The sequence below is a fragment of the Centrocercus urophasianus genome, unplaced genomic scaffold, assembly GCF_019232065.1.
Source record: "Centrocercus urophasianus isolate 14NV4802_14NV808 unplaced genomic scaffold, USGS_Curo_1.0 seq_30, whole genome shotgun sequence".
In the NCBI taxonomy this organism is placed as follows: Eukaryota; Metazoa; Chordata; class Aves; order Galliformes; family Phasianidae; genus Centrocercus; species Centrocercus urophasianus.
Window position 1 is genome coordinate 1589575 of NW_024884867.1, and position 24922 is coordinate 1614496.

Sequence of the window (24922 nt, forward strand, 5' to 3'; positions counted from 1 at the left end):
AGTTGGAGCTCCTGGAAGGGGATGTGTAAGAAAATGCCTGTTTTGGTGTATCTTTGAATGTAGGAAGTAAGGCATTACTGTAAAACGAGGAATTCTATCTATCAAAGAACCCACGTATGAACGGTGATTTGTATGCTGTAATTGAAACAGAATTGCTTAAGGAGCAGCCTGTATTGGACATCACATGAAATTCTGTGATTCTGTAAACGATCACAGCGATTCCTGGAGTTTTATAACCTGTCTGTTTATGCACCACCATCTGCAAATGGCTTGGGAGAAAATTCAGGGTGATGTAGACAGAAACACATCGTATTTCAGTGACATCAATCGAGTGCTGTAAGTACTGATGCTGGGCTGCTACGTTTCCAGCAGCAAACTCAAAGGTGATTTTTTCAGTATGGATGGAAGGAGCCAGACAAGTTTACAAACAATTTTGTATCTCAGGAGAGTCAGTTGATATGGATTTCAGCTTTTCCTAATTACTACTTGCTTCTGATTTTCTAATAGCTGAATTCTCAGCTTTACGAATGCATTTGTTTTCATTTGCCAAAGCAAAATTAATTTGTTACACTTCTCTTGTTTTTCAGATTTTAATAAGTGAAGACGAGCCTCAAAGTACTGTGAGTAAAGACGAGGATTTCTCCTCCTACCCAGGGCCTGTCATGGTAAGCAAAAGTGTTCTATCAAGAGCCTCTATAGGCTGAAATCTAAAAAAGCATTAGGAAATTGATACTTACATGTGGGACTGTTGAATCTGAAGTGTACTGTTAAACTAGCCTAAGCTAATGCTTTTTTCCCCCCTATTACCCATACAAGGCTTTCTTCTTCATGACTGGTAATCAGGCTGCAGGAAGGAAATCAGTTTCTAATGTATTTAGTTGTCTGTGTGCTCCTCTTTGGAAGTGTGGTAACTTCAGTAAGGTACTGAAATCTGTGTTCTCTAAACAGTCCATTGTCTCTGACCTTTCCTTGGTCATTGATAGCTTGCTGTGTGGTGAGGGGGGCATTAAGTGACAGTGCTGAGGTTAACTGTAAAGCTTTGTTTTTCAGGATGAAGAGACTCAGCACAGCCTTGAATGCATCCAAGCTAATCAGATTTTTCCCAGGAAGCAGCTGATCCGAGAGGATGAGAACCTTCAGGTAATCACCATGCTTCTCCTTGCCAGCTGAGATCACAGTGGCCCTTGTTGAGCCGTGTATTTGTGGAATGTTCTTCTGTGAATCAGCACAGTAATGGGAGCAAATAGCAGTAATGGGAAAAACACTTCCTGTGCAAATGCTCCAAATATTGGCTGGAACAGAGAGCTTGTGCATTACATTGCAGAAGTTTCCTCAGTACTTGAAAAGCATAGCCACGTACCCGTGTTGTGATTTCAAGTGCTTTTTCCTGCACTGAGAATTTAATAATAATCCCTTTTTATCGGTGTTAGGAAAGTTTTTATTTCATAGTTGAGAACTGTGTTCCAACCTCTGCCCCAGCAAGAACAAAACCTAAGCAAACAAATAGCAAAAGCACCTCACGCTGCTGCTTGGGTTCTCTACCATTGCTTCCTGTTGCAGAAAAGCCAGGAGTCTTATGTAGCACAAAGTAGATTTTTTTTGTTTGGTTTTTGATTTTTCTGAACTTCAGGTGAAATCAATTTAATTCAGATGATTTAACCATATAGATCTCCTTCTGTTAACTAAAGAGCTAGTGTGTTTCATGGTAATAGAAAATATTTTAACTGCCTTAAGCTGATGTAAAACCAGGTTAGTTTCAAGTGGGGCATTGGCATGCCTTTCACTCAACTCAGCTGAACTGTGCTTAAATCTTATTTTTACTTAAACAACTGCAATTCTTATGTGCAGCAGAAAGTTGCAGGTATAGTTTCTTTCCAACTTCTAAAGCAGCAGCATGTCAAGCATTTTCATATTAGCAGTGGAAAATGAGAGTCAAAATTATGATTTGATTGATTGCCTTGCACTGTGTAGCAGTCAAGTTTCCAGTCTGAAATGCTAGTGGGTGCTGGGGTGGCTGCAGCGTAGAAGGTTATGCATGATTTATGCTTTGCCTAATTTAGGATGGATTTAATAACGAGATGGAAATGTCACTTTCTATTAAGTAAGGAGCAAGGGCATAAATCACAGTGTTGGACTGCTTGCCAATTTTTTCATAAAAATGCAGTCTTTTTACTGACTGAGCACATACAACTCAGGCAAGCTGTGAGAAATTGGGGCATTGTTTAAAAAAAGGCTGCAGTTCTCTATTTTAACAATAGCTAGACTGGGTTCTCAGGGGTGTTTCATTTTGCATTGTTGTTATTGTGTGTTTGAGTGGATGCTCACAGGAGGGATGTGTTTTGATAAATGCTTTCTAAAAGACTTCTCCTGCTGTTCTGAAGGTCCCGTTCATTGAACTCCATGGTGAGAGCACAGAGTATGTAGGACGAGCAGAGGATGCCATCATTGCACTTTCTAATTACAGACTTCACATCAAATTCAAGGAGTCTGTTGTGAACGTAAGTGTTATTGTGCTGCTACAGCAATGCAGGTATTTTGAACTCAATCCAAAGAAGAGAATTAGATGAAAATACAGTGATTTTCCCTTTTCACGTTTGAGTAATGAATAATCTCCTTATTGTGTTCAAATCATGTTTTTAACACGGTAGAAAGGTGTGCTTGGAATTCAAAAGATTGCTCAGCACCTCTGAAAGCACGGCTTTGTAATTCACATCTGCTTTCTCTTCCCTGTACGGGTGGCTGTCAGCCATACCTGCTGCCTAAGCTCTGCATGCACTTGGTGGACAAACAAACAGGGTCCTCCAGAGGGCTGTTTGCAGAATCTAAGCCAAGTTCATGGCTTGCTTGGAGTAGCTTCTAAAATTTGATGCCTGAAGTTGAATAGTGTCAATAGTGTCACAGATGTGAGAGACTTGTGAATTTTACCTTATTTTCAGATTCCTGTGCATTTCTTAATAGAACTGTACGTCCATTCTTAAGAACTGTTACATATCTTGCTCCTGAGGATCATAGAAATAGATTTTATGTGAAAATGAATTCAGTGAGCATTGTATAATCCCTTAGTATGGTGCTGACATGTTCCTGTCTTACAGGTTATAATACAACTTGTAAACTTTGTGGAATTCACTGGGACATTATACATGGCACAGAAGTGTTTTTGCAAACATTTGATGAAACCAGCAAGATAGGTTCAAACAACCTGGACATATTTTCCCCCTCCCATCAGGATGGGTTTTTCCACCAGTTCTTTAGTTCAAGACCATTCCTGCCTCTGGTAGTGGTGATTAGTTGCCAGGTGTCAGTATTGAATTACTGAGTTAAGTGTGGAACACCAGAACTGCTGGATGTTGTTCTAAAGCTGACCAAAGCAAGGGCAGCAGGAAAGAAGGCAGGTGCCTGTCATGTGCTGCACTGAGACATGTGCATCCTAGTGGTGTGCAACATCACTGAGGTCTCCTGTGCACGTAACTGGTAGAACTTTGATGTCGTATCAATTTTAACTTGTTCTTTTATTGTTTCTAGAGCCAAATGTTTAATTCTGCAAAAAAAAAATGTTTACTAATCATTTAAATCTTCACTGTTTTGCACTGTCTCTAATCCTGTGGCTCTGTTCTTTAGGCTTATATGTGCCTCTCATAGTTCTTAATCACATTAAGTGCCCTTTGAGTTCATGAGCTCTCAATATAGGATGCAAGGCATATCTGCTGGGCTAGCAAATGTCTGCATACAGCACCAAGTGCTAAAATTCTTGGTGTGTGCTTTATTCCAACAAACCAAGGTATAATTTCTCAACATGGCAGTTATTCAGAATGCTGGCAGAACATTTCTGAAGGCAAAAATTAAACTAAGGGCTCTTGTCTTTCGTTGCTGACCGAACAAGGAAGATAGTTTGTGTGCATGCATGCATGAAGACAGAATAACTTTGCTTTCCATTTCTTATTGTGTGGTTCAGGAATATAATGTGGGACTCAGTCTGTGCATGGGAATAGCAGCCAAGGTTCAGCCAGGTGCTCGTGGCTCAACTGCACTCTGGCCACTGCTTCCCACCGAGCTGTTGGCAACAGCAGGAGGATGTGTCAGGAGGAAAGTGTGTTGTGGGAGTCCTTTGTGGTAGAAACATGAATTTGAAGGCTGAATTTTCTCTATTGCTGCGGTATTTAGTGTTAGATTTGTTTGTTTTTGTTTGATTTGGAGTCTGAATGTTGTGGCAGAGGAAGGGACTGAATGTGTAACAGGAGGTAGCTGAGAGCTGAGAAACAAGGGTAGCTCTTGCAATTGGGAGTTTGTCCTTAGGAATGCCAGGAAATGGCTGAGTTACTTTATTAGAGAAGGCACTAATTGTGCACTGATGTATCTGTCCTTAGGATAACTGGAAAATAATTTTGAAGAGTAACCAATTAAATATTTATGAGCAGTAACAAAAACTGATGTTTTCTTAAATAAAGTATTTGAAGTTAGGAAGAAGTACATAAAATGGTATAAATATTACCATGCTAATTTTGCTTCACTGACTTTTATCCCTCTTAGTCCATTTGATGTCTCCAAGGTTTGTTAGTCTTTCTTTGGATGTCATCATTAACCAGAAAGATTCAATTAGATACTTTAGGTGGAAGAGTAGAATACGGTTTATTTGCTAATTCTCTGTGGCCATCACTAATGACTTATGGTGGATTCTGTAGTATGGGACCAAAGGCAGATAGGGTTTGGAATACCTGTAAGGATGAAGGGTGTTAGCAGTAATTAGGAACCACATGTAAATTGCTGAAGTTTGGAATAATAAGCACTTTTGTTACTGTTGATGGGATGGTGATTTTCTAAAGGGATTCTTCACTGAGTGATCTCTGATTGTGTTCATCTTGATTTCTGTAGTGGTTTTGTATCACGAGCTCTTCAGAAAACTTCTACAAGAGGAAAAAGGGAAGTTTCCTTAGGTTGGGATTGTTTTATCTTCTTTCAATCATTTTCGTAAGAATCAATATCCTAAGATCAGGCTTACTGTCAGCCTTCCCACCTCAGCAGAGAGAAGCATTTGTGTGTATGAATGAGGATCCTTAGTGAGTGTCTGGATTATGGTGCTGTTAAAATGAACGCCTTTGCAGCTGTTCCATGCAGGCATCTCCTCTCGAAGTAGATGGAGTGTTCCTGTGTGCTAGCTCTAGAAATGATCCTCCAGGGAATGCAAAACTGCCTGCAGGAAATGGAATCCAGTTAAAAACGGGTTCCCAGTCTTTGTTTTTGTCCCTCACTGTTCTCTTTTTGTTTACAATTCAATAGACTGGCTGTCCAAACCATGCTTGTGAAACCTCAGTAAGTAGCACAATGTTGCTAGATCACTTGCTGCACCTGTGCTTGAAAGTAAATACATTTAAATGTTGATAATGCTCACACTGCAACACTGCAGAAAAGAATTGTATGCCTAAGTCCTTTCCATGGATAATTTCCTAGAGCTGAGCAGTAACAGGAATGTGGTGTTTTAAATGCAAAAACAAAAGATCCCTTAGACCATGCATAAATTGAAGGGATTATGGCATTAAAAAGCCATTGACTTGCATTTATCCACAGGATGAAAATGCAGACACAACAGTGATATCTCAGTGCACATGAGAGGTTTGGTTCCCAGGCTGATCTCTGTTGATTGGCTTTCCTTAAGAAAATTTCAAACTTTGCAGCTGGAATTTGTCTGATCATTTCTCTCGATGTAAGCTCATTGCATTTATGGGAGAATTAAAATATTAGAGTAGTTTATGAAACCATGGGTTTGAATGTAGCCTCTTTCAAATAGCGGATTCTGGATGCAGGAGAAGAAAAAAATCATACTAGCAAGATGGAGGCTTTCAGTCTTGGGATCACATGAGTTTTTGTGTGAGCTCCCCCTTGCTTTTTAGTGGAAAAATGATTTGTTTGGTTCCTTTCCAGACTTACGTGAGTATTATAGCTGTGCTGCATCTGTGCTTAGTCCTCATGTCGATCCCAGGTCCTCCAATTGTGTGTTGGTCCTGAAGGCAAAAAAGGGGGCTAAACGATTACCTGTAAGACGAGTTCTAAGCTGTAATGTAGGTGTAATTAAAAGCAAAATTTGATGTGGGTACTCCTTGCAAGGTCTGTGAGCAATATTAGGGCTGGAAGGATTTGAACTCCTCCACCTGTGAGAGTCCTCTAAGGCCTTCTGAGCTGATCTTGCAGTGTCTGTACCTCCGTGTGCTGTGTTCTGTGTTTCAGGACGTAGAGCACATAGCTTTGACCTCATACTATGTAAAGTAACCAACATGTAACGTAACCCTAACATTACTTCAGGCTAAGAAGCAGGAAAACAAGAAAGTACTAATTACAGCTCAGGGCCTCTGAGTTACACATGGCATCCAGGAGAGTCTGAGGCCAAGTGGTGTGCAGGGTACAGAACAGCATCGTCAGTCTTCAGGGATCTGTCCTAAAACAGCCTGGACACACTCCAGTACTGCTCGGCGGCGTGCTCACGGCCTGAGCCAGGAGATGGGTTGTTTCAGCAGTGTAAACATCACTTTTCTTTTTCTGGGTCTGGAGGTATATTTCTCTAAATATATTTTGTACTGCGGTGAGGTGACGGCTCCAGTAAATAAAAATTAAAGGAGAGATGACTTCCAGAAGAAAATGGTTGAGTTGTAAGATGTTTCTGTTTAAAAAGAGGTTGATTTTCAAGAAGAGGAGCACAGGGCTGTAGTGCTCTCTATCATGTGATGTGGCTGGCCTTTGATAACAGTGCATGTTTCTTTGTATAAAGGTGAAAATTACTGCTTCACTGCTTTCTTTAGATGGATGTTAGTATATGGTGAAGTGCTTGCATATAAAATCGAGGGCTCTTTCAAGAGCAAACTAACTGCACGTGTCTGCCTGGCTGCGTGCTTCAGCCTGAAGTGTGTTAACAGTGGAAATGGAAGAGTATCCATGGGAAGGGAGGGGAGGGTGAAGGTGGATAGTGTTAGAGTTTTTTACTGGGCATTGAGGTATGTGACAGGAGGGAGTTTGAAGAGGATCAGAGTATAGATCTTTATGACTGGAAAAGAAAATTTGAAAGACTGGTATGAAGGTAGTCCTAAAGTAAGAAAGAAATAGATGGGGAGCCATGTGTAGACTGTCAAGAGAATAAAGAATGGCTGTTGAGCAGAGGGAGGATTGAAAAGGAGTAGAACAAAGACTGCTTTGTAAGAGAGGAAATCAGAAATAATGCAGAATGGAAGAATAGTTGGTATGTCATTAGAGTGCAGGTAGGAGGAAGAGGAGCTAGAACAAGGCTGGTGGGAAGAGGGAGCAAGATGGGTGCTGGAAGGAGTGCAGTAGAGGAGACCTTGAAAAAGAATAATAGCAGGTAAAGGAACAACTGACCTATAAAGGATGCTTTCTAGGTCTCGAATCAGGTAGTAGGAGGAGGGTATCTTTCTGTGTTGGTGCCATGTAAGCTGAGGTAGTTTTAAATCATTTATTGATATATGTGAGACTGTCTGGTCAGGAAGGAAGACTTGGAGGGTTCTGGTCCAGTCCCTCGTTAGACAAATTATCACAATTTTATCTACCTTGCAGACAAAACTCAAGTTGGAGAAATTGCTGATAAAAATAAGAGCACTGACTGTAGTAACAAAAGTACATCTGATACGCTTGTCTGCAGTGCACTTGAGTAGTTCTTCATGTAGGTATCATCAGCATCTTCAGTGTACCAGTTCTAACTGCTCACTTGTTCCACCAGAGCTGGGTGGTTCTGCAGACAATTTTATCTTAATGACAGCAAATAAAAAGGAGGCTTGGCTGAGGGGTGCATGTTTGGATGCCTGTTGATGTAATTTACTCTAGACTGTCATGTAATTTACTTTAGACTATTGCCAAAACAGTAACAAGACTGAAAGCATGGACTAAAATTCAACTCCAGCTTTGAATACCCTGACTACTGGGCTGTCCAGTCAGACTTCACCCTGTGTAGGCATCTTTGTGCTCAGAAGGTCTCTTATGGCTCACGTTTCTTAGACATGTTTCTTCTGCCTCCTATTCTTGATTCCTTTTCTCCTTCCATTCAAATCAGGGAATACTTAAGCTTTGTGGTGGCTGAATAGAAGCAGCCTTGGCTCCACACCTCGGATCCTTGGTTGGGAGTGACCTTTGAGGATGTCTGCCCAGAGTCACACAGGCACTGTCAGAGCAGGGTTGAAAGCCACCGTGTAAACCGCAGGGCAGAGCTTAAACTGCTGGATCATACCTGGCTGGTGACAAAGAAGAGAAGAGCATTTGAATGCTTCTCTGATAGCATCTGTATTCAAGAATCTCAGTGGCAGAGGTTTTGCTGCCTTGTATAATGTTCAATATCATCTCTAATAAGCGTTTCAGACAATTTTACACTTGGTCTTAAATCCTGTACCTGCGTTTGGAATTTAGACAATTACGTATGAGATATTGAGTTCTAACTTCTGTCACTTAAGCAGTGACAGAAAAGAATGTAGGTTTGCCTGTCTCGGATAAAAGTCCAAAGCTATTAATGAAAACTAATATTTTCATTGTGTGGTTTCTTCTCATCTTTTGCACGTGCTTCTGCAAGTTACGTGTGCCCTAAAACATCACATGCACCTTTAGAAATGAACAATTCAGCTTTATTACTCTCAGTACAGCAGCTTTGATCGCGGGTGTTGATTTACAAGTGCCAAAGGTTTTCCCTAAATAAGACACATAGAATACATCCCTATAAGAAGCATGTAGACTGCAGCGGCGTGCTAAGAGGCACCTTGCTCAGCATTTTGTTTCCAACACCAGTAGCTAAAATTACGTTTCATAAATCTCTAAATTTGGACCTACAGAGAGAAGCTTCCGTGAGGGAGGAGTTTGTGGGTTTCTGCTGCTTTTTCTGCCTTCGCATACGTTGCCAGTGCTGCAGTCCTGTCCCTGATAATTTCAGCTATTTTCCTGGTATCCCTTAAGGTTTTTTGGCTGTGCAGCAATGGAGCTAGAAACGTCACTGATCTACAGTACTTCAGAGCAGTTGAAGTAGCTGTACCTAGTTTCCTTTGCTTTTCTCTCTTTCTTTTCTGTCTCCACGCAGTCCCATTATAAGCCCTTGTGAAGTATACCAAGAAATTGCAATGTTAATGCCACTTGAAATTAAATCATATAATCTTTTTAATTGCAGGTTCCGTTGCAGCTTATAGAAAGTGTTGAGTGTCGTGATATATTTCAACTTCATTTGACTTGCAAAGACTGCAAGGTTATAAGGTATGACTAGGACAGATGTTGAATGGTGGTCAGTGTACCTTCTGTGTAATGTGAACAGCTGTGATGGTTTAAGGACGTATTTCTTAATTCATTTGTGCACTTGCTTTCCCCTGAAAGTTTTTCTTCTGTCTGCTTTTGTGTACGATGGGATGGGATTAAGATGTCTGCACTGTAGCAGACCCTAAGAAGCTATCTTACTGTATTTGGATTTTAGTTTCACAGCTTTTTCTCTGCCTTAGCACGCACTGCTGGACATGAAACTAGATGAAAGCACTGAAACACGCACTTCTTAGAAAAAATTAATTATTAATCAACATTTGGGACTGAAGAGTGGGGGGTTAATATACAGGTTTGTGCAGCTCTACATGAAACCTTCCGGCTGGATAGCACCAGCCACCCTGTGTTTTGACAGCTGTCAGAGTGCAGGAGGTATCCTTAAGAAGAAAGTTGGGAAAGAAGGCCTGGAATTAAGGTACAGCCAGGCCTGCAGCCCACCTGGGCTCACAGCAGGTTAAACAGCATCCTGCAGAAGGGAGTGTTAATTTGCTTCTATCCTTCAGCAGGTCTTCAGCATCTGCCCCTGGAGTCTCTGAGCTTCACTGTTCCCTATTTTGTGCTGGAGAAATTAATTTTGATCTATAAAGTTTAATTAAGAAAGGAACGTTTTTTCTGATTAAATGTTTGCTGGCAGTACCTTTCCTATAATGGAACGAGCCCCAGTCACATCTGAGCACTCAGAATGTTTAACAGGCCAGCTGCTTCTCAAAATGCTGTATTTTGGTGAGGTCTGATTTTACTTCAGAAGTAATATTTAGTTTAATTTGAATTAAATATTTAACTTCCTCTTAACTCGTAGCTCTTGACATTTAAAAAAAACACTCTCCTCTCTACGTTAATTTAGTGCTCTTCAATTGTACAGTGAATACAAATTATTTGTATTTGTGACCTCCATGATGAATTTTCATTCAAAATTGCAGCTCCTACAACCAGTACTTGATGGCACTAACTGTTGGAAAACCCTGAGATGTGGGGTTGAGAAGCCAAACTTAGAACTTGTGTCATGTTTTCATCAACAAGGCTGTTGGTGTTTTGAACATTAGGGCTCAAATGAAGAATGTTTTGGAAATGACACATAATGACTTCAAAAGAATTTGAAAAGTGGGATATTTAGGTGAGATGTATCTTGTCTGACTAGAGACGTTTAATAGATAATTAACCGGCCTAAGCTAACATTCTGGGCTCACTTTATAGTCAGTGATGAGGAATGAACGCAGCCAGGCTGTACTTCCTCACAGCTATTCCAGGTATGTTTGTAAAGCAGCACAAATTGGACATCTTCTTCCTTCCCCTGTGTGACTGTGAGGTATGTACAGGTGGGGATGATAATCCTGCCCTTAGAGAACGCAGACGCCGTCATTGGCCATGAACGTAGCTGAGCACAGGCTGAGCTGCATGCAAATGTTTGGTGAATATTTTATATCACTGCGCTTATTTCCACCCCGTTATTCTGAAGAGGCCAGAAATCCTCATTGAAATAAGCCAATGCCATTTTAATATGCTGCTTTGAGGTGTAGTTTCTCCTGTGCAGGGGATGTTCCTGCTGGCTGTTGATGTTAGTCTGCCAGGTTTGGCAAAGCTCAGATTCAGCAACGTTATTAAGGCCAGCAACAAGAATCTTAGCATATGTGGTAAGGGAAATAATGTGAGATCTCAAATACTGGAGGTTGTCCCCACTGATAAGTAGTACTTTGTTAAGTATATTGTTCAGATGGATTTTGCTTCTGTGTCTGATGAAAAATGCATTCTTGCTTGCAGGAACATACTACATTATAATGAATGCAGTAGTTGTGTGCTTAGTGTCCATCAGAGCAAGGTGCCAAACCATTCTGCTTTTGTAGGAAGGCTGCATCTGAACTCAGTGGTGCTGTCCACCATTTTAAACGAGGTGTCTGCATAAATGCATTCCTCATTCGTGATGAGTAAGGTGTACCGTTGGCTTATTCCCAGTCACAGAATATTGCTTTCATGTTTAGAGTTCAACTTGAATCCGTAAGAATGTATTTCTGTAGGAATATCCAAAGGTTTCATTTTTACTGTCTGTTAGAACGTAACAGAAGCAGAACTAAATTACCTGTAAGGTGTTTGCTCTCATTTTTTTGCTTTCACGGATGTTTTCATAGCCTATCAGATGTTATAATCTGGCATCTTATACTGAGAATTAACAGATAAATGCTTCTTTCTGTGACAGGTGTCAGTTTTCTACTTTTGAGCAGTGTCAAGACTGGCTTAAGCGTCTGAACAATGCCATCCGCCCTCCTTCCAAGATAGAAGACCTGTTCTCATTTGCCTACCACGCCTGGTGTATGGAGGTGTATGCCAGTGAAAAGGAGCAGCACGGGGATTTGTGTCGGCCAGGTATGAGGAAGCACTTTGGGGCTCAGCACAGATGGTTTGACTGCTGACTGCCTGCTTTCTGCTGAAATCCAAAGCATTCCAAAAAAACCCAACCAACCAACAAGCAAACAGAAAACCCACAAAAACAAACAATATCAATATTATGTTTTTTTCTGTTTAAATGATACCCGATATATTCTGTTCTGTCACTGGAACAGGTTGCCCAAGGAGGCTGTGGATGCCCCAGCCCTGCAGGCATTCAAGGCCAGGCTGGATGTGGCTCTGGGCAGCCTGGGCTGCTGGTTGGTGACCTGCACACAGCAGGGGTTGGAACTGGGTGAGCACTGTGCTCCTTTGCAACCCAGGCCATTCTGTGGTTCTATATGGACTCCTTTCACATCAGATCTTGCACTAACTCAGTGGCTGCAGAGTGTATCTTCACACAATTGCAGCAAGCACCTTCAATGTCTTCCATGTATGGACTTCTGCATGATGTGAAGTTTGTTCTGACTGGACAAATGAGAGATTAGCTCCTACCGTGGCTACTTTGGGGTAAAAAAAAAACTGTGCAAAACTGTGCAAACTGCACCTCAGTGTTGTGGGGAAGTTCCTGTGGTGATTTAATTCAGGCAGTCACATGTAGTACTGATAACATTTTGTTCACCGTGGCAGTAACTCATTCTAAAACATTTTGTACTGATTATACTCATGTTTTTAGTAATTACCTGCAACAGCCACCTTTAGCATGGATGTTGAGGAGTAGGAGGTAAAGAAGGAAATCTGAGCTGTGGGTTTCACAGCTGCAGCAGTGACCTATTTTTAGTTAAATACCACCTGCACTAGATAGTTAGAGAAGTCCATAAGTAAATAAAAACTGCAAATTCCTCCCCTGGTGGTTATAGCACTTGCTTGAATGTGAGGAAGTCTGTGTTCCAGGCACCCTGCAGTCTGAGCCCCTCTACATTCATCATCTTAGGAAAGCACCTTAATTATCAGAGCTTTGTTAATGGAGGAGAATGGTAGAGTGGTGTGACACCTATCACTGGAACTGGTGTGAGGCTTAGCAAAGCCTGCAGTTTTCTTGATGGCTGAGGAAGAGCAACCAGTAGGTGGCACCCAGGTGGGAGGAGGTGTCCTTTGGTTCTGGTTCTTCTCCTGCACTTCCTGAGCTTCCTTAGCGATTGTTGAAAAAGGTAGAAGAGTCATCAGAGCAGATTTTAAAATTCAGGTCTTTTCCCTAAGTAAATTCATTAGCTGGAAGGTAGTAGAAATGTAGGTTTATTAAGTCTCCTTTGCATCCTTTTCAGACAGGCTTCAACCCAACAGTGGGTTGTGCAGAGCAGCATTCACTTTGTGGTAAACATTTTTTGTCTTAGAGCTGTATCTATGAAATTGCCAAGTAGTAACTTGTTCTCCTCTGTAGCTTGCTTATTTCTGATGGTAGATATTTTTCTCCTATAAAGAATTAAACTATAGTTAAAGTAAGCCAATGGGAATGTAGTTAAAAAAACGAGTCCAAGTCACTGGATTTTCATTTGTTTATTTACATCAAAGCAGCCCAGTGTTTGATAGAGATGGATAAAAATACTGAGTTGCTTCAGAGTTCATTGAAGTATCAAGTTCTGGGGAAAAACACATTCTAGAGCACCTTCTGTGTATGTAATGGGAGGCTTGAGCTGTGGCTCATGTGATCAATGTTTATAGTTGTAAAGCACACATCCATGGTGTCTGTAGCTTGCTTTCTCTTCAATCTGGAGTTGGTGGGCTGTGCTTAGGAAGTTAGATTGTGCATCTTGGCTCAGAAGTCCTCTCAAAATGTCCCCATTTCAGGAGGGGCAGACAGTGGCAGGTGGTTTCATTTCCTGGAGGGAAGAATCTGATTTCTTGATGCACAGAGCGGCTATGAACCAGAGGGAGAAATCAAACATATTTCATTTTCATCTGTTTCTCTGAAACACATCCGCAGTATGTGGCACTGATGGTTGGAGATACTCCAGTATGCTCGTTTGCTACCCAGACTATTAATTCAGCATGTGCCCTGAGTTTTAGTGGCCATTCCTCACAGCAGCTGATAGTGAAGCCCATCCTCAGTGCATCAAGGGCACGCTGCTCTTCCAATAGAACATTTAGTGACAGAAATAAAAGGCAGTGATAAGGAAGAGCAGGACAGAAGTGGTGGACTGGCCAGAATGTATTGTTCCAGTTTCATTTCTGCACTTGAGAAAGGGTCAGAGGCCTGTCCTCACAGAGAGGACATTTCAGGATGATCTATTCTAGGTGGCTAGCAGATAATAAATTCAAGCTCATGCAGGCAATAAGAGTTCGTGTGAGAAGTGGGAAAATGTTGGCAAGCTCCACTGCAATCGATCTGACAGTAGGAAGGTAAAGCAGAATGCAGTGCCTCCACGGTACTGAGATTGACCGTTCTGGAGATTCACAGCCTGGGAGGCAGAATAATTTCTTTCTTTTCGGAAATTATTTTACCAGTGACATGATGGAAAGTGAGACAGTGATGGTGGCAGTCAGGTCCCTGGTTTTTGCAGTGAGCCTTTAGGGGGTGTTCTCTGTTTGCACACTGTGCCATTCTGCCGTTTCAGCTTTCAAACAGCGTGAGAAAAGCAATCTCAGTAGGCTTACCAAATACCCTGCATGTGGTAAAGCACACCTGGAATTGCAGTGCCATCTTCAGCACGTGAACTGAGCCGTAGAAATGAGTGACACTGTAGCTTTTCTTTCATGGTTAATTAAGTCTTGTGGTTGGGCCATTATCTTCATTCTTTACCCATTTCTCTATATTTATTTCTAATTGCTTGGTAATATCTCAAAAATGCTTCAGCTATGGACCTCTCCATCCCCAGGGACGCGTGTGTCTGCATGTGTATCTCATGTGTTTAAAGACATTGAAGGTTTTGTGAAACATGTAAAAGAAAGATGGAATACTTGAAGCACTAATTTTCAGTACTTTTTTCTCTCGCTGCCTCAGGATTTTGTGGTAGTCGTTTAAAGAGGCAAGCAATGGAAAGACTTGCAGAATCCTTTTCTTCTACTGGTGCTCAGACATTTGCATCTGCTGTAACGTAGACATTTCATACAAGTTATCTGCTTCTGCACTCTAAAGAACCATTAATTCTCCAGATCTATCAAAATACTTTTTCCTTTCTGTATGTTTTTCAGCTGCATTTTAATAATTTTAAATTATGTCCAGGAAAAAATGGAGCTCATTCCTTTAATATATTAAACTTCGTGGCTGATATTAGTGTCTAACAATCACACATTGAATTCTCATCACCTCTCTGATTTATGCAGTTTAGAGATGGAAGCCTGAGGTGCACATTAACGTACAGAGCTCAGCTGTTTTTCTTCCATGAGCCTGCAGAGGCAGGTTGTTTTAGAGAAAAACACTGTTTTATGGATTTGGGCATTTCCAGAGAGCTGATCAGGGGGAGCCAGCAATCCAGGCGGAGTTACTTGTGCTTGACACAGGTTTTCAAACAGGGCTATGGAAGGTGGACAGTATTTCTGAAATGTTCTTTCCTCTGTCTAGGATGTAATGAGCATGGTGTCTTTCTCTGTTTTGGAAGGTAGGAATCTTGTTATTTCACCTTTGTTTTCTCTCTCTGCTTTCGATACCCAGGAGAACATGTAACTTCAAGGTTTAAAAATGAAGTGGAGAGGATGGGTTTTGATATGAACAATGCCTGGAGGATTTCCAACATCAATGAGAAGTACAAGTAAGTTATGTGGGCTGCTGATCTGCAGCCAGACAGCATCTCAAAACACCACTTTTTTTATAGCAAGTTACTGGAACTTTTTCCAAGTTCTGCAGTTCCTCATAAGGGACAATTGCAACTATGATTTTTTTTTTTGCTGTTTTATAGCATAAATGTGCTTTTAAAGTGGCATGTAATGCTTTGTTAACTGTTAAAATTTTGCAGGCTTAGAAATATCTGATTTTGATGTGCTTGCTGGAGATCTCCTTAGAGAATAAGCACGAAGGGGAAGCCTTAAGAAGTCAGCGGAGAGTGGAGCTGTACTGAACTTACAAAAAGTTTTTTTAACATACCTTATTCTCTAACTTATGACAGAGCTTTGTGGGAAGGAATATGGTTTGGATGAGTCAAACCTACAGACCCCAAAATAAGTGAAAAAAATCTTTTCCTGAGAGTAGGATAAATAATAAATAAAATAATAAATAAATGTCCCCTCTTCTGTCTGCTGGGTCAGAGAAAGGAGTTTGTCTGTGTATGGGCAGTGGCAGTGTACTGCTGCAGCCCCATCCAGGTCAGTGCAAAGCCAGCAGTAACACTTGTGATGGAACCTGTTTCATTGCCTTGTCTGTGGAGGATAATGACTTGCAGTTGGAAGCTGCTGTTACTGCATGAGCAGTATTTGTGTCTAAAAGTCTAGCCTAGTAAAAAACTAAAGAATGCTGAGGAAAAAGAGAACTTCAGTGCCACGAGGAAGCAGAATAATACAAATGCTTCATTCTTATGGCCAGCACTTGAGGTAGGTTTTTTTTTTCAGCACAATTGATACATTTTTCGGAATAAAGTGCCCTCAAACCTGTCCTTGCTCAGTGCATGTGTCTCTTTTTAAGTTCCTTCATGTAACTTCATTGTAGGAGTGTGTATTCCATTTTCAGTAAAACATATCAGGTATTGAACTTGATTTTTTTTTTTAAGGATATTCTCCTACTAGTGTATATATTTTAAAATGAGTTATAAAATTATTGTGGTAGACTACCCAGAACCATAATGTAGTTAGACCAAAGCAACACTAATTGTTAATTGCTTATTGCTTAGTTAATTGCTAATTGTTCTTGTTTCCCATTTCTTCTACTTATGTTTTGCTAGAAGACCTTTTTAGGTAGAAAGGAGGAGGAAGTTTTTCCCCCAGAGGGTGGTGAGGCACTGGCACAGGTTGCCCAAGGAGGCTGTGGATGCCCCAGCCCTGCAGGCATTCAAGGCCAGGCTGGATGTGGCTCTGGGCAGCCTGGGCTGCTGGTTGGCGACCTGCACACAGCAGGGGTTGGAACTGGATGAGCACTGTGCTCCTTTGCAACCCAGGCCATGCTGTGATTCTATGAAAGAACATCCAAAATGGACAGCATTTTATTATGTCAGAATTCGGTTCTCTTAGAATTAGAACTTGGATGGTAGGTGTGTGAGTTCTTCTGTGCTTTGTGACCCAGTGCCTGAGTGGTTAATTCTTTAGCTTGGAGAGAATGTGGAGGTTTTTTGTGTGCCCAGTTTATTTCAGCTGATGGAGTCTCAAATCATCAGCATACACAAACAGAAATCTTCTAATCCTGAACTGCACCTTGCTGTTCACAGTAATTTTTTAATATGCTGGGGAGAAGCTTCTTAATGCACAATGAAACAGGGCCTAACAAAACTGCTGGACTGATCAGATATCAGGTCGCTTATCGTGTTCTTTGGTTCATGCTGTGTAGGTGGTGTGCAATTGCTCTGTGCTTCTTACATCAACCCTATGTGCTGCTTTTCTCTCAGGCTCTGTGGCAGCTACCCCCAGGAGATTATAGTTCCTGCCTGGATCACGGATAAAGAGCTGGAGAGTGTGGCAAGCTTTCGATCTTGGAAGCGCATCCCTGCTGTTGTGTACAGGTAGGCACTGGAACAGCTTTCACCTGACAACAACTGAGATGTTCTAGCAAACAAAAGTGAAATAACTTGGAACCAGGAGTCTTGGTGTTCAGTCTCTGTGGGCCCCAGATATCCACTGGGCAGTCTTTAATGGAAGTCTTAAAGATCTTTTAAATTAATAGTTTTCTCGTATATTCAAAGTAATTAGAGGCTTACCTCACATCTTGCCTTGTTCTTGTGTGTATAACATGATGTGGGGGGATGATTCACACAGGCCCAGGACCTGCCAAGGTAGAAAGAGGCTGGAAAGAGGCTACAAAACCTGGCACAGTCTCCTCTGCGCTGCCTGTGGGAGCCATAGCACACACCGCACTGAGCTGATCTGCTCAGTTACCCACTCTGGGCTTCTGCTGCTCCGCTCCAGAGGGATCCCAGAGGCAGTCTTGTGGATGAGCAGAATAGGACCTGGGAAGCAAGTCATCCTAACAGTTCAGACAAGGATGCCAGGGTGCTCTTGTGCAAGGAAAGAAGTTCAGACCTGTGATTAAATGACAGCCAAGTGTGATGCATTCACCTTGATGGTTTGGGGTTTTTGTCTCTACGTTTGCTACTTGCACGTATACATCACTTTATACCTATTTAAACCTCCAAGAATGTGTGCACAGCAGCACATGTTGGCCCTTGTCAAGCCATTTATAGAGTAAGACAGACATGTTCAGTCTGAATGTGAATAATGGTTTGTATCTTTTAATTCCAGATGTGTTGTGGTAGCACTCAGCATTGTGTGTCCTGCAAGGCATTCATAGGGCAGCATCTCAGTTCAGGTAGTTATGTATTTTGAGAATATGAAAAAGTGTAAGGTGGAGAAATTGATGCAACTGCAGAAATGGTGAGTAGCATCTCTAGCCAGGTACTCTTGCCATCTTTCTTTGGTTCCCACCTGGCCTTTTGGAAGAAGAGTCATGCAGAAAAGAAACACAAGGAGAAAACAGATACTCAAACCGTGCACTATAAACAAGAACAAATCCTAGAATTATTAAAACTCATTTACAAAATAATGCATTTGTTAGCTCCATCTACGTATTTTATATAGTTTAAGCAGGCATCTTTTTCCTTAAAGTAAGTCCAGCAATTGTTCATAGGATAACTGCTCTTCTGAGACATTTGTTGGCAGCTTATTTAGTAAGAAATATATTTCAGATTTTTTTTCCCAAGTATTCTGGGACCTTTGTACTCGTTTCCTCCCATAAATGTTTAAAATCTCTTCCTTTGTCATCTGATTTTTTTAAAAACACAGCAAATACTGAGAGTTCCATTAAATCTGCCTGGTCTCTTTTCTTGGAAACAGAGAGAACAGAGCTTTTTTCTGAGCTGCAAGTGAAATTTAGAGGTCAGTAAAGACAGAATCGTATGAGCTTGGTCAGAGGAGCAGGCACACAAGAGTTAAGGGTGCTACGAAGCACCATTTACAAAGGATGAGAGTTTCTGCTCCGTGAATGGAGAACAGATCGCTCTGTGGCAGCGCACGGATGGTTTTGAATCCTCCTGTCTTTCCTCCTTTTTTCCCTCCAGAATGCAGTGGCAGCATGCTCTGCAAACATTCAGGAATTGCCCCCATCTTCTGTTCACTCTGTGATGGGAAAATGTTTTCCAGTATATGCTGATGTTTTTTAGACATAGGTGGTTGATTGTTATGGTGCAAAAGTGTTTGTATGTATAAAAGAGAGCCGTGCAATTTATGTACAGTTTTGTACCCAGCTTCCAACGCCTTATTGCAGAGCTTTGTGCCCTTGGTGCAGTTGTCACATAATTGGGCACACTTCAGATGGGGAAGCATTGCCTCCATTCTCACTGCGCAGGAGAAGTAATGAATTTCTGAGCATTCTTGGGTGCAGCTGCATTCTGGAGGTTTATGGGATGGTGATTGAAGTGGTTGAAAGACCTCGTGGACTGAAATTGTTCAATTGCTGGCATTAATATTCGACTGCTCAGATGAGTCTACATATGTTGAATTACGACACAATATTTCATTTGTATCTGTTCCAGTGAGAGAAAAGTTTCCCTTTTTTGGTTTCTTTTTCCTTTATCTTGACACTCAGTAATAGATTTTCGAGACATTCACTTCATTGTTCTGCACTCCAGTAGGAGCCAAATCAGCTGCTGCTTGATGATCCGTATGATTGGAAATCCATATATAGTTCTCTCTTTATATATGTGACATAAAAGCAGCTTTTTTTCCTTACTTTTGAGGGAGTAATGGGCAAAAGCTCATTCAGCATTATTATCTGTTGAGTGATTTGGAGACTATTGATTTCATTATTTATTGATCACATTTAATAACTCTGCTCTTATTGCTTTACTTCAGGGAAGAAAGTAATAATGTTTTAAATACAGCCAATAACAAGTCTCAGATATTTCCTGAGTGCTGGGACGAGGCAGCAGCAAGGCAGACACTTGGCTACAAAAACCTCTTTGCTCTCGTAAAGCATTCAAGAGCTGTGGCAGTATCCAGGTCTGGGAAGTTGGACAGGCTGAGTTCAGAGGCAAACTTCAAAAAATACTCCTGCTAGATTGCATTTCCCTGTGCTCCTAGGAGCACTGCTTCTATTCGATGGTCGTATCTCCAGAAAAATGTGACACCCAGCTTCTGCAGTTTCCCTCAGTGTTTGCCTGTTTGAAAATCCGGGCACGTCTTGAGGCAGATAAATCTGGGCTGGAACAGGTTCTGTAGCTGACCTGTCTTTGGTCCCAGAAAATCGGTGTTAGGAAGAAGCCTTTGGGAGATTCAGTGAATGAGGCAATGCAGGGGACTTCATCTGCACTGCACAAACAACTCCTGAGAACCTGCTGAGAGATGAGCTGTGTTGGAGGTGCCTTTGGCTCTGTCACACTGCTAAAGGCCGTTGCGCATGCAGGCAGTGCTTCTGCCAGCACAGGAAGCAGAGGTAACCAGAACTCTGCATGTACCAGCCTGCTGAATTACTTTGAATTGCCGTAAAGATTTCTTTGGTTGCAAGCACTGGTAGTTAAGTAGTGCTGTGCAGGGAGCTGTGCAGGCCTTTACTGCTGCTCCTTGTGGTTGCAAGGACGTGGTGGATTTATTGTCGTACTCAAAAGGTTGCTTGAACAGAAAGATTAAGCTTATGCAGAGGTGGGCTGTACATCACACAGTTATATGGTGCTTTATAATGGTTTTTATAGTTACTGAGTGAGTAATAAACCATGGACCTTCTATTTTCCTGTCTAGAGGCTACATGTTACTGTGTCTCCAGGAGGTTAGAAGGTCTGGGTGGAAGGTTTGGTTGAATATTTTTAATTCCCTTTTTGTTTTGCTACTGCAGTGTGAATGGTACCGTCTTATCCTCAGGTCCATCCCACGGGACCTCAGAATCACACTTAAACTATTTGCTATTTTGTGTTTGTTTGTTTTCCTGCAGCATTACTGTAAATAGAATTGCTTGCTGATTTCTGCTTAGGAGTATCAGGGCTTCACGGCCATCAGCGAGCTCAGCTCCAGTCCTGGTGGTTCTGTCATTCAGGGTACAAATGGGAGGTGAGAGCCTGGAGATGAAAATATAACTGTTTATGATTCTGTGAAAATGATCCTGCAGGTAGGTGGTAATGAAATCCCAGGGAACATATGGGAGAGTAAATGAGCTTATCTAGGTGTTCAGAATAGAATTATTGCATGTATAATGATGTTTTATTTTCCTTTGTTATTTGTGCCAGCGTACCAGGAGCGAGGCAGCCTCTCAGTGAGTGGCACATATTTTTTGCTCAACTAAATTTTTATCAATAGTTCTGCCTCTGAAGGCAGTTCATTTCAACAGCAATCCATTTTCCTTTGCGTGGAGCCTGCTGGCACCTGCTGTAAATGCCGTGGCATTCAGATTGCTTTTCCTTTGCTTCTGTTAATGCAGCGTGTCAGTTGCTTCCTCTCAGTGAAAGAATTTTATATGAAACCATTACAGAGGAGCTATGAGAAGTACTTAAAATACAATATCACCAAATAGTTCAGAATTTTGAGTTTTTCAGCAGCAAGTCTCAACCTGATGTTCACACTGAGCAGTGTGAGGCAGCCTGTTGCTGCTCCCTGCAGTGCTCTGAGACGTGGCTGTGCTGAGCTCTGGCAACAGATTATAAACCAATTTCTGACACCTGAGCACCCCAATAAATTGGTTACAGAGAGAAAGAAGGTGAGGTGCATTGGTGTGGGCAGGCCTTCTTCTGTTCAGGACTGTCAAGGCCAACTGTAAATTTGCTTAAAGATTCAGCTCATCCTTACTTCTGTGCAGTCAAGCAGCACTTGGTGGACTTGAGGCTGGATGGTCAGTTTGTCTGCAGGAAAACTCCATCTTCTTTTCCTCCAGCATAACAATTTAGGCATAACAATTGGCACATAATTCTAGGGATGTGGGGGTTGTGTTTCCACTGGTGCTCCTGAGCAAGGAGGGCACTGCCTAAACACACCTTTGTTGGGGGGATGTGTGCCTGCAGGTCATTGAAACGGAAGGGAGAGCAGGTGGGTAAGGGAGTAGAGTCATTGTGATGGAGTGAAACCTTCTGGTGTGCCACTGCTTGGCACCACTCAGTCACCACGTGGCCTGAGCAAAGTCGTGGCTCTGCTCTTTGCATCCCCACCTGCAGTGCCTTTCTTGTGTGGCTGAGGTCCTGTGCCTGGGGAACGTCAGGGAGGATGGTGTAGAAGCCGTGTGTGAGCACTGCAGTGAATGGGGAGCTGTGTGTTCTGCTGCAGCACTGGGATGTGTCAGCACAGGGACAGCAAGCGAGAGCTAAGCGACAGTGTTTCAGAACACCTTTTTTTTAAGAGTACATTACAATGATAAGTGTCTAATCTGTTTTCCAAAGCATGTTTGCAGCGGTTGGATACTCTTCAGTTATGTCACATCTGTTCTTTATGTGTAGTCAATGAAAAAAACAATAATAGTTAGTAATTCTTAAGGTGTTTAAAAACATATATATATTTGATAGACTTCTCTCTGTCTTCTTTTCCAGTCCTCAGAAGTTTCATCAGTGTATAGAGTACTTAAAGTTTATATCCCATTTTAGAAGAAAAATGTTCAGTTAATAAGCAGTTTTTCCTTTTTCATTGCTACTTAGGTATCCACAGAACAGTTTGTGTGCTTGTGCACTTTGTTACCAGCCCGGCACCACGCTGGTGCTTACGTGGAGGAGAGCAGTGCTGCTGGTGCTCTGCAGAGCTCCTTGGTGCTCTCCTGCAGGATGTGGTTGATGTGGGAGGCAGCAGATGAAACACAACCCACAGAAGGGGAGGAACAGAGAAAACCACACCTAGTGGAACCTCAGGAGGGGAAGAATGTGAGAAGAGGAAGAGGCAGGGCTGAGAAGCTTAAGGAAGGGGGTGACATTGTGAGGTCTTGGTTGGTTTTTTAAATCTTTTGTTTTTTTGCAAGATTACATTAAGATAGAATGCCACTCTTTCCTAACAAACACTAAAGCAATCTTCAGAATGAGCAAAACTGCAGATGTTCAGCATTCAGAGAAACTAGTGCAATAGTGCCTAAAATAACGTGGTTCTGCAAAGTGCTCAGGGTCTGCCTTGGGTGCTTCACAGATGATGCTTGGAAATGGATACCATCAGTGTGCAAGTTGGTTATGCTTGGTGTTAAATGTCATCAGACAGAAGGCGTGCTGCGTTCTGCCGTTTCGTACCAAAATCATAACATTCTTCCCAGATTCAATTAGTAGAACATTTTGGTTTAACAACAAAAAGCTCATCAAAGCATGAGTCTCTGGTTTTACTCCTTTCTAGCTATATAAATTAGCACGAGCTAAATTGAACTTTCACATTTAGTCTGTCATGCTGCAGCTGTAGACCTGACTAGCCAGGAGGGGTTGGATACCCCTTTATGGCAGCCTGTTGTTCTGAAATGTTCCCCAGCTTTTACTGGCCAACAGGCAGCAATGTTAAGAAGGGAAATGCTTTGTTTTCCATGACCAAACTCAGCTTTGACTTTTACCTTTCAGTGGAGGTGTAATTACAGGCAGCGTTTTGAAGTGAAGCATGTGGAGTGCATTGTCCACTGAGTCACAGACTGGAGATAACTGCTGAGCTGTAGGTTCCCCAGCAGGAACTAAAATGCTGGAGGGAATCGTTTAATGCCTTCTGTGCTTTTCATCCTGACCTTTCAAGTTATGCACTGGTTCCTTCTGTTCTGTTCGTTTTCAGGCACCAGAGCAATGGAGCAGTCATTTCCCGCTGTGGACAACCTGAGGTCAGTTGGTGGGGCTGGAGGAATGCAGACGATGAGCACCTTGTCCAGTCTGTAGCCAAAGCCTGTGCCTCGGATTCAAGGTCCAACAGTAACAAACTAATGAATGGGAATTGTTCAAGAGATTTCTCCAATGGAGCAGACCTCTCTGATGTGGAATTTGGTAAGTTTGCCACTGTTCCTTTTCTGTAAAAGGCCGAGATTTATATATAAGGCTTCATCTCCTTTGTGTGTGTAACAGATTGTATCCCTTGCATTTAATGAGGCGTTCTCTGATTTCCGTGTGCACGATGCACACACGCTGTGGGACTTGAGTGAATCATTGCTGCAAACAATGCCAAGAGCATCCCTTCAGTTATTCTTCAATTCCATATCTTCTCCCCCAGATTCCTCCATCTCTAACGCCTCGGGAGCAGAGAGTTTGGCAATACAGCCTCAGAAGCTGTTGATCTTAGACGCACGGTCCTATGCAGCAGCTGTGGCTAACAGAGCCAAGGGTGGAGGCTGTGAGTGCCCAGGTAAGCAGTGCCTCTTCACATTTTTGTATTAAGTTGATCAAAACCATTTGCTTGACTATAATGACAGCGATGTTCTTAGGTAGTGCATATTTAACAGGCTGCGTGGATGCAAGTACTCCTCATCTAGGAGAAAATTTTGGACCGTGGCAGCCATCACACAGCCCTTCAGAAGGACAGCTTTGACTCTTAGTTAGCTTTCTCAGAGAACAGAACCAGCTGGTAACAGGGCTCAGTGCATGCTGAACTGTGCTGATTGCCTTCCCCTGCTGTGTCACATACTTAAGCTAGTGTGAGACAAACGCATCCACTGGGCTGGTGGCTGGAAAACTGAGCAAACTTTGAAATCTGTTAACTGCAAAGGATTGCAGTGTTCCAGAATGGTTGTGCAGAAGACAACTTTTCAACAGTTTTTGCAAAGCTGAAATATTTGTAAGCATTTATGCTGTAACCCGAGGCAACTGAAATCCTGATCCGTCTTGTGTTTGTCATGCGTTCACATTTATCACTTTCTGTGTGCTTTGGCACTTGCTAATCGTTGATGGTATAAAGAAGATATTATTTTATTGCTGTTGGATGAGAATACAGTCTGTTAAAATTCCATGGCTGGATAATCTGAAAAAAAACCCAAAAAGCCATCAAATTGTTGATGAGGTAACAAAAGCCATTTCAGCCATATATTCCTGGTTTGGTCTTTGCTGCAATAGCTGCACTTTGGTAAATGAACACCAGAAGAAGGGATGAATTTTCCATTTAACACCTCAGAATGAATGAACAACTCATCGTCATCGCAGAGTAGAACTGCAGCATGGAAAGCAGAGTATGCAATAGGTTTCATTTTCCTCATGTCTCGATTCTTGAATTCTTTGTAGGAAATGTCCAGGCAGCTTCAGTGTCACTTCCAGTGCATTTGACTTGTCTTAAGTGCTTC

At 42.0% G+C, this 24922-nt stretch overlaps 1 protein-coding gene across 6 annotated transcripts in view; it reads left to right on the plus strand.

Moving 5' to 3' along the window:
- Window positions 1–24922, plus strand: part of MTMR3 (myotubularin related protein 3) — a 74592-nt gene that overhangs the window by 32436 nt on the left and 17234 nt on the right. For all 6 annotated transcript variants that reach the window (XM_042828965.1, XM_042828968.1, XM_042828966.1 and 3 more), the window contains 9 exons: window positions 588–665; window positions 1051–1140; window positions 2382–2498; window positions 9143–9225; window positions 11474–11640; window positions 15254–15350; window positions 17130–17243; window positions 23434–23639; window positions 23863–23994. In XM_042828965.1, coding sequence (XP_042684899.1) covers window positions 663–665; window positions 1051–1140; window positions 2382–2498; window positions 9143–9225; window positions 11474–11640; window positions 15254–15350; window positions 17130–17243; window positions 23434–23639; window positions 23863–23994 — 1009 coding nt within the window. In that variant the 5' untranslated portion in view covers window positions 588–662. The remainder of the gene's footprint in view (window positions 1–587; window positions 666–1050; window positions 1141–2381; window positions 2499–9142; window positions 9226–11473; window positions 11641–15253; window positions 15351–17129; window positions 17244–23433; window positions 23640–23862; window positions 23995–24922) is intronic.